Source organism: Phaethon aethereus, assembly GCF_964289735.1.
Source record: "Phaethon aethereus genome assembly, chromosome: 8".
Taxonomy (NCBI): domain Eukaryota; kingdom Metazoa; phylum Chordata; class Aves; order Phaethontiformes; family Phaethontidae; genus Phaethon; species Phaethon aethereus.
The window spans coordinates 3,890,503-3,899,892 of NC_138584.1; the positions used below are offsets into that span (position 1 = coordinate 3,890,503).

General features: G+C 55.5%; 1 protein-coding gene across 2 annotated transcripts in view; it reads left to right on the plus strand.

Annotated features, from left to right (window-relative positions):
• NMNAT2 (nicotinamide nucleotide adenylyltransferase 2) overlaps positions 1-5,893 on the plus strand; it is a gene marked incomplete at both ends in the record, with an annotated part of 28,432 nt that extends 22,539 nt beyond the window's left edge. For both annotated transcript variants that reach the window (XM_082003244.1, XM_082003243.1), the window contains 8 exons: positions 37-115; positions 1,289-1,421; positions 2,059-2,139; positions 2,255-2,299; positions 3,556-3,632; positions 5,243-5,344; positions 5,594-5,661; positions 5,791-5,893. In XM_082003244.1, the coding sequence (XP_081859370.1) occupies positions 37-115; positions 1,289-1,421; positions 2,059-2,139; positions 2,255-2,299; positions 3,556-3,632; positions 5,243-5,344; positions 5,594-5,661; positions 5,791-5,893 (688 nt within the window). The remainder of the gene's footprint in view (positions 1-36; positions 116-1,288; positions 1,422-2,058; positions 2,140-2,254; positions 2,300-3,555; positions 3,633-5,242; positions 5,345-5,593; positions 5,662-5,790) is intronic.
• Positions 5,894-9,390: the final 3,497 nt, after the last annotated feature.

A 9,390-nucleotide genomic window follows, 5' to 3' on the forward strand; every position in this document is an offset into this window, starting at 1 on the left:
TTGGCCAACACTGTTGCCTTGCTGTGCTCCCCACAGGGTGGACCCCTGGGAGTGCTACCAGGACACCTGGCAGACCACCTGCAGCGTGCTGGAGCACCACCGTGACCTGATGAAGGTGAGGCAGACCCCTACCGTGGGTGCACCTGGGGTGAGGGCATGGGAAGAGCACAGGAAGCGGGGTAGCTCTTGCACCAGCACATGGGCATCAACAACCAAAATACGTCTGGGACAGACGGAGAGAAGACTTGCAGGAAAGTGTCTGAAATCCTGACCTGGAAGAGGTGTGAGATACCTTGTCACGGCCACTTTGAGCTCCTTGCCCTGATGGTGAAAGCAAATTGAGCCCTCCAGCCGGAGCCAGCAGCTGTCCCAGTCCCACGCGCACCAGGCGGGGGGAGCAGGGGTGCAGGCGGAGTGAAGGCAGCAGTGGGCATAAGCCAAATCATTAATGCCGACAGCTTGCTCCACCCTGAGGGGAAGGAGAGGTAGACGGGCATCCCCTCTCACCCGCTGAGCCGAAAGTGCTGTATGAACCCAACGGAGTGACTCAGCAGGAAAATTCAGCATCTGGGAAGTCCCTGTGGAGCACAAAACCCAGGAGGAAAAATCCCTCCAAAGCCCAGGCAGGCCTGAGAGCTGAGGAGGAAGGTGACCAGCCTCGGGTGGCCATGGGGACGGGGAGAGCAGGGCTGCTGCCAACACACTTGGATATAGCGAGCAAACCAAGGACGGGGAACGGATAAAAGAGCATCGTACAAACTCTGGGCAGCCCAGGCAGGTGGCACAGGAGTAGCATTAACCAGCCTGGTGGGATGTCCGGTGCATGCAGGGTCCATAGCCTCAAAGCCAGGGAGCCCCTGGAGATGCCTGCCTTCTCCTCCAGGGACCGGTGGAGGAGAAGAGGGCACGTTTGCTCCCAGGGTAACACGTAAGCTGCTGGCTTTGCATCACTGATTCATCAGCTGCTGTATTTTTATTTATTCGTTAGAATTTATGAGCACCTCTAGGCGATGGGGGCGACGCCTGCCTGCAGGCAGACTCATGGGTCCACACTGAAAGTTAATCCCACCGTCCCCAGCCTTAATCACAAGTCATTATCCACAGGGTCCTGCCGGCCCCAGGCCCATCTGGTGAGGCCGGACAGGACTTGGGATCCTAAAGTGAGTTTGGACATACCTGTCACTGAAGATGACCTTCAGCTGGGGTGCGGAGGCTCGATACGGGGTTCATAAAGGTTTTGGGAGGTAGCTGGGGTGAAGGCACTGTTCCAACTCCTCCCTCATTGCAGAGAGTGACTGGCTGCATCCTCTCCAATGTCAACACACCCTCTGTCACCCCTGTGATCGGCCAGCCCCAGAACGAGTCCTCACAGACCATCTACCAGAACAACAACAACAACGTCTCCAACAAGCCCACCGCGGGTAGGTGGCAGCGGGGTAGGGAAGAGAGGGATGACCACCCACCCCTCACCTCGTAGCCAGGGCTGTCAAGTGTTAGCAACAGTGCTCCATCATCTTAGTTTTGGGTCAGGTCGCTCATCAGGCTCCACGCATCAAGCCCAGGGTTGGGTGGGGATGCATTGGAGGAGTTCCTTAACATCCAGCGCAGCAAGGGGAGCCAAGAATGACTTAAAATGGCTGTGAAATCTCACTGGACTTCAGCTGGATGATGTCCAGGCAGTGAGGTCAGCTAAGAGAAAGGCTACCTGCTACCCACCGAGTGCATGCAAGGGATGAACTGGCAGGAGAGGTGATGTGGCTGGGTCCCCCAAAAGCACATAGGATGTGGGATATGGAGGTATTAGCTGGGGATAAGAGGGGGCATTACTTAAATCCCATAAAAATTAACATTTAGTAAATTTTTTAGTGATTTTAGCTGTCCAGCTGGCCCCTTCAAGGCACAGCATAGTGCTCTCTCGAGTTAAGAGGACGAAAGGAGGTGGTGGGGAGATGCTGACAGCAGTTCCCGCACCTGGGCACAGGAGTATCTCACAGGACCAGGGTGGCCGAAGCGCCTGTTGGTCACACAGTCCCATTAATTTTCCTTCTTCATCTTTAGCAAAGATCCTGGGGAAGGTGGGAGAAAGCCTGAGCCGGATTTGCTGCGTTCGCCCGCCCATGGAGCGCTTCACCTTTGTGGGTGCGTAGAGGGAAGGTCCAGCATCACCCCTGCTTTAGCTCCAGCCCCCAGCCTTCCTCCCAGCCCCTTCTTCTAGGCCAGGCACCAGCACCTCTCTTTTGCTTCCCTTCCCCAGATGAAAACGCCAACCTGGGGACAGTGATGAGATACGAGGAGATCGGTGAGTACACAGGTCCCCTGCCCCGGCTCCTCTGGGCCAGCGCTGCGTGGCTTGGGAGCCATTGCATGATGGATTCAGTGGCGAACGAAGGATGCTGGAGCATCTCGCCCTGGTGCCAGCTACCAGGGCTCAGGGGTGAAACGGGAGCAGCCCTAAACTGGCCTGAGGCTGTTCCCACTGGCAGACAAGCAGCCGGAAAAAAGGGAGTGAGCAGCGGGCACTGACGTGCCGTGGCATCATGCCTTGGAAGTCACCCCAAGCGCGGTCAAACTTGCCCTCCCATGGCAGAGTCACCCACGTCCTCGCATTGCCTGCAGCCCTGCAGAGCTTTGCGCACGGCAGCGGGAGAGATTTCAGCCACCCCGCGGGCCACGGTGCCCCTTTCTCTACGGCCCTTTATGGGGTTTAGAGCCACCGGGCTGCCAGGCACCTGGCAGCTCCGTGCATCACCCAGGGCTCTGCACGGGGAGCGCGCGGGTGTTTCTGATGCCCGTTTCATGGGCTAGCTCACGCGCGGCCTGGCACAACACCCATCCTAGCACGGGCACCATGCAGAGCCCAAAGGCTTTGGCCACCTGGAAATGCCAACCTGGGAGGCACCTTCCCATGCAGCTGCCTCTTCCCAGCCCTTGGGGCAGGTTTATGGCTTTCCTCTGGTGGTTGTGCAAATAAATTAATCCTTATGGGCCCGTCGGAGCAGGAAGCTCCTTCCCGCAGCACAACTTTCTTGCTGAGCAGTGAAGCCAGCTCTCAAAGCAAGCTGTCAGCAAGCACCAGTCCCAGCCCAGGGAGGGAAAGGAAGGACATGGAAGTCCTCCAAGATGAGCAAGGAAAACCTCTGGTGCTTCACCGTCAGCTTTGCTAAAGCAGACATAGCCATGCCCAGGGCTCTGAGCAGTCGCCTGGGCTCTCGAGCCCCTGCCGCAGACCACGAAGCGACTGTGGGTGCCCACAGCATGGCGAAATGGTTCCCTTCCCCGGGCACAGCCCGCCTCGAGGGCTGGAGCACAGCCGTAGTTGAACAGCACATAGCAACCCAGGAGAGGAGCTGAGATAAAGTGGGGTGGGGGAATTTGATGTTTGGTACCAGTAGGGATGCGAGAAGGACCACGGGATCTTTAGCAGGACTTGTTTTGGCAGGAGAGGTCTGTGCAGAAGAGGATCCCCCTGAGCAGTGCAGTGGGGTGGCGGGGGGCACAGTGCCTGCTCAGCCCCATTGGCTCTCACCTCTGAGCTTCTCTGCTTCTTTTCTTCAGAGCTTCGCATCTTGCTGCTCTGTGGCAGCGACCTGCTGGAGTCCTTCTGCATCCCCGGTCTCTGGAACGAGGCGGACGTGAGTCAGTGCCGCTGGGCACCCCTCCACGCTCCTCTTCCCAGGCTCCCTTCCTCCTCCTCTGCCTCCCACAGCCAGCGCTCCTGGGAGCCACTCCCCAGGCCCCTCGGGATGGCAGGAGCTGTGCCCACCATCCCTACTGCCTCCTCCAGCCCAACCCTAACCCTCACCTCCCCTACACACGGGCAGCCTGGGGGATGGGGTCTTCTGCTCCCAAACCACCAGCCCTACCCATCCTCCCCTTCCGCAGACCCAAGCCCTGCTCCCACTCACTGTTCGTGCAGAGGATATCACCTGGGGTGCCGGGTAAGCCCACCCCAAGGGATTTCCAAAGGTTCTGCTCCCATTTCTCATCCCTTGGAAGGAGCCAGTACCAAGTAGATGCCAATCCCAGCAGAGTGAGGTGTGGAGGCAGGAGCAAAAATACATACAAAAGTTGGCCAGACATTAGAAATTAAACACATTTACAACCAAATCGACAGCTTTCGCTTAATAAAAGACTTTTCCTGCAATGTGGGGTACCCACATACCCATCTTTACAAAGTCCAAGAAGTAAAACCATGTTGGCTCCTCAGCCAGATGATGCCTAACACCAACTCACAGCTGACATGAGCCCATCTCAGCACCTTCTCACTGCCACAACTCAAATGGATGAAATCCACTGCCCACTTCTCTGTGACCCCCCTCCATTAGTGAAGGACTGGAGCAGGACATCCGGCACTCTGGACACTGCGGTCCCTGCCTGAAGAAACCATGTTTTCATGGGAGGACACCAGCCCTAGAGAGGGGCTGGGCTACTGACCCCCACGCTGCTCCTGGCAGTCAGAGCGGTGCTGGCTGTCGGAGTTCACCCGGCTCCTTGCTGAAATTGGGTGGTCAACACAACCCACCACCTCCTTGAGCTTCTCCACCATTTCTAAAATCAGTTCGCGCACCTTCAATCCTAATTTTTTTAAAAACAATTAGCTGGCAGATATCCCCTCTGAAAGGCTGCAAAATCTGAGATGAGGCAAGTCTTGAAGTCCAGCACAAAGGATGCAAAAATTGGATGTCAAAAGAGGCATTCTGCACCAGCACCACCTCACAGGCTCCTGCTGCCTGAATTTGCTAACCCAGAGCTCTTTCAGATGACCCTGGTTTGTCTCAGCCGAGATGGGTGCGAGCAGTGGGAGCTGACCCCCTGCAGTGGCAAACTTGGCCACCAGCCTTTGCGCAAACAACCTTGGAAGAAGAACCCTACAAGACCTCTGTTAGGACCAACATGTCCGTCCTGCTCATAAAGCCCTCCAGCGAGGCAGAGGTCATGTCCTCCTTGGGCAACCTCTTCTGCTGTCACCCTCCTTCTACCACGACAAGTCCTCCCTGAAGCCTAACCTCAACGTCTAGTAATAGGATTTAACCTATGCCTTTTTATTTCATCCACTGCAGACCACTCACTGCCTTGATAATTCCAAGTTTCTGCCAAAGACTGTTGAGATGATAGCCTCACATTCACTTTCTCTCTCCATCCAGGCCATGGCCCAACTTTCATGGGGCAGGGGGAGTAGCAGACAGTGGCAGGTTTTGTGTGGGATGGTTATAAAGCTCTCCCTGCTCTGCATTGCTCCTAGATGGAGGTGATTGTCGGAGAGTTCGGGATCGTGGTGGTGCCCCGGGATGGAGCAGACCCTGACCGGATCATGAACCACTCCTCCATACTCCGCAAGTACAAAGTAAGCAGATGTACATGTGGCCGGGGAAGGCTGTTGAGAGGACCCACAGCCTCCCTTTACCCGTGGGAGCACTTCTGCCACAGGGCACAAAATGTCTCAAGGCCAGATGCTCTCAGCTCCTAGGTGGGGTGAGCAAGGGGGCCACCATGCAGCAGCCCCCCGCAAGGCCAGAGGGTGGTGTGGGGCTGGTGGGGCAGACACCCACTTTCAGGCCATCCCTTCACTCCTCTCTTCCTCCGTCCACTGCAGAACAACATCCTGGTCGTGAAGGACGACTCAAACCACCCCATGTCAGTCGTCAGCTCCACCAAAAGCAGGTGGGTGATGCAGGGGGACTCCCACTATGAAGTGGGGAGAGGGCTGCCCCCAGCCAGCCCCTCCATTTGTGGGGGCACCTGACCCACCCAAGAGGGCTCTGACCCCTTTTTCTCCCCCCGCATCCCCAGACTGGCCCTGCAACACGGGGATGGACACGTCGTGGATTACCTCTGCCAGCCCGTCATCGACTACATCCTCAAGAGCCAGCTCTACATCAATGCCTCCGGCTAAGCGCGAGAGGGCTTGCAGCGAGACAGCCCTCATGTCCCGCCTGCCTGCAGCTCTCCATCACTTTTTTCTCTCTCTCTCAGTCCGTGTCTCCATCTCTCTCCCCACCCCATGGTCTCCTGCCCATACCTGCCTCAGCCCCGGCGCCAACGCTCCATTGTGCAACAATGTCCAGGGATCTGCGGCATGGCCCTGAGGGGAACGGTTTGGTCTCTTTTTTGGGGGAACCTCCCTCCCCCTCATACATGGGGAATGAGGGGGGACCGGCAAAAAAGTGATGTGCTTGGTGCACTCAAGGGGAGGCAGCTCCGGCACCCCCCTCCCAGCATGTCACTGGGAAATCATCCCCCCAGTCCTCCCGGCATGCTCAGAGCAGGGGCTTCCTCTTCTGCATCATCTTATGGTACTTAAGCTCAGTATATCTAGGTGGGCTTTTTTTTTTCCTTAAATAGTTTTAGTGCAAGCCCATTGGACCTCTTGACATGATGACCAAATGAATCCTGGTTGGCAGCGGGCAGTTGCAACCCAACTGGCTCAGTGCCCCATGGCAGGTGGACTTCCTCAGGCCAGCAGTAGGACAACTCAGCTAAAAAAATTCTTTCTCTGGCCATGAAAAATCGTGGAGAGGGCATTTCTGAAGGGGAGCAGAGGCCTTGGCAAGCATTGTTGCCAAAGCATTAGTAGGGGGTACGTCACGTCTCACCTTCCCTTGGCTGCAAGTGAACCCAGCCACCCCTAGGCGAATGGAGTTGGGCTGATGCTCTACTCCAGCCCAGTGTTGGAGGGGACAGCCCACAGCACCTAGAAAGGGACCTGCCATTTATGAAGCCAGGAAACGAGGGAGGAAGGAGCAGGTGGTGACCCAAAGCCTCGGCTGAGAATTTGCCCCAAACCTGGCTGAGCTTCAGAGGGGCTGGGTCCACCCCCATCCTCTAGCCTCCAGCTCCCCATATCTGTCTGTAAACTTCCCCCTTCTCCCTCCGCTCCTACCCTCTTCCTCTCCTTGCAGAGATTATTAAATGCATGGTACTTTCCCCCTCCCAAACCGGCTGTGGCTGCTTTGCACATCCCCTGGGACACGCCAGGCTCCTGCTCTCCTGCCTGTGACGTGCCCCCAAACGCCAGGGATGGAGCCGAGCGGAGATGCTGACTTCAAAAGCAGGGCAGGGAACGTGGAGCAAAGGAAAACTAAGTCAGTCCTGCGACTAAGTCCTGCGGAGAGGAGGGTTGCTGAAGCAGAGCGTTGTCCTGCTGAGCATCCCTAGGGTGCAAGAAGGACCCTGCACGGCCCCGGGGAAAGGTCACAGCCGCAAGGAGGGAGGTACGGTCCTGCTTTACTCTCCACCTTCTCCTCTCCCTTTGCTCCGTCTAACCTTGGATCGCTTTGGGTATAGCCCTGCTGCCTATAGCTCCTCGACATCCGCCCGTTCCCCACAAATTTGGGCTAACTAGGCTCAGGCTAGCCTGCACCACCACCCTTTCCAGCACGACCAGTGCCCATGCTGGCTTTGAGGCTCTCCTAGGGCAGCGCTGTGAGTAGCTACTGGTCCCCAGCAAGGGCCAGTGTTGCGTTAAAACACCTGAAGGCTGAGAGTCCTCCAGGGTGCTCCAGGGAAAGATCCGAAATCACCTTTCTTATTTTCTTTTTTTCCCTTAAATGTCTACAAACAGTCACAAGCTGCTCTCATGGAAGCTGCAAAGAGAAGACATTGTACTAAATTTGGTGAGCTGCTGGATGCTGCTGGCACCTCCGTAACAGCAAGCAACTTTGGACAAAACTAAGTAGCCTACAGCCACAGGGTCCTTGCAGCAGGCAGGGTTTTATAGCAGTAGCTAATGACCTCTCAAGGTGGGCACAGCCCTTCCAAGAATGAAAACAAGAGACAGAAGCGATGTGACTTGCCCAAAGGCCAAAAGGGGTCTTTCCTTGCCAGGGATTTCCCTCCGCATGGAGAGGTTTCTTCTGGAACGGTCATAAATTTGGCAGCTCTGGTGTCTCCTGGTGTCTCCAGGTTATTGCGTACGTATCCTGTGGGGTGAGGAAATGCAGAGAGGCCAAAGCAGAGGGTGTGGTGAGAGCATGTGGGACAGAGTGCAAGGATGCCTCTTCTCCAAGGAGGTCTTCAGTCAGTTTGAGCTGCTCACCAACACCCTACTGAGCTCCCTTAGCTGACACGCTGGGCAGGTGCCCGTGGTGGGACATCTCACCCATGAGACACCCAACGTACGTAAGCCAGTAGCTAAACTCCTCTCCACCCGTTGTTCTCGCGTGTTCTGTTTTTCAGTCTCTCCTCCCTCTCCACTCCAACACATTGGTTATTTCGGACAGCAGCCTCCTCTCCTTGCCAGACGTCACCCGTGTTTTTTAGCTCCAAGCAGGAGGAGAAAAAGCAACGGTAGCAACCAGCCTCCAAAACACACACACACACACACACACACACACACACACAGAGGGATTTTACCCTTCTGGGGGAGCAACGCCTCTTTGAAGGGGGTGGAAGGACAGTGGGTTTTAACTGAGGAAAAGACACGGGGAAATAAACTGAAGGAGATGGAGAAGGAAGGCTGGCGGCGTGTCCGAGAGCCGTCTCGGATCCTCCCTCCCCCTCAGGTACGTGCGATGGGACACGGGAAGCCAGCCGGCTTCCCACCCCGCCGCGGTTAGGATGGCACGCCTTAGGGACGTAACCTTGTGGTACGGATGACGAGTCTATTCTCTCTTACTAGTCCTACCCGCGCCTTCGCGTATCCGTTCAGTGACACAGTACGGGGGGGTGGGATGGGGGGTTTGTAACGGGTCATTCAGCTCTGGGACTGGTTTGGAAAATGTCTTTGGGTGGGTATAGGGGAAAAAAAAAAAAAACCAACATCGTCCCTGAAGATCTGCCAGGGAGGTGAGGACCAGGGTTTCCAGGGTGCAGGGGAGGGGTGGGAAGAAGCTCATGGGTTTTGGTCTTTGAGCCTCCACTTTTAAACAGTGCAATTTGCTGAAAGAGAAATGAAGTTCAAATGCCTTGGGGGGGGGAAGGGGGGGGGAGGGAAAAGGGTTGAAGTTGCCATGCCACCGATTTCACCTTTGTCAAAAGTTTTGGAGCCTAACTTGTTCCTTTTTTTTCTTCTGTTGCTATATGAAAAAAAAAAACAGTCATTGACAAAAAAAAAAACCCAACTTTATCAGCAAAATGTTTAAATTATGTAATAAACAAAACAAAACAAAGATGTTACTGGTGTAATTTCAAAACAGCCCCCAGACCGAGCGAGCACTAAGAGCGCAAGTGGCTGCACTGCTGGGAGCACCAGTGGCCAGGCTCACCCAACACAGGCAGCCAGAGAAAATAAACCATCGGGCAAGATCCAGCCAGAAATATTTGTTATTTATTGACCTTCTCCCTTTCAAAAATCCCAGCTCATGGAAAAACAAAGTCAGGTCCATAATACCTGTCCTATGCTGTCCAACAGGAGAAGACATGCCAGAGGCAAGAATACATCTCACTTAAATA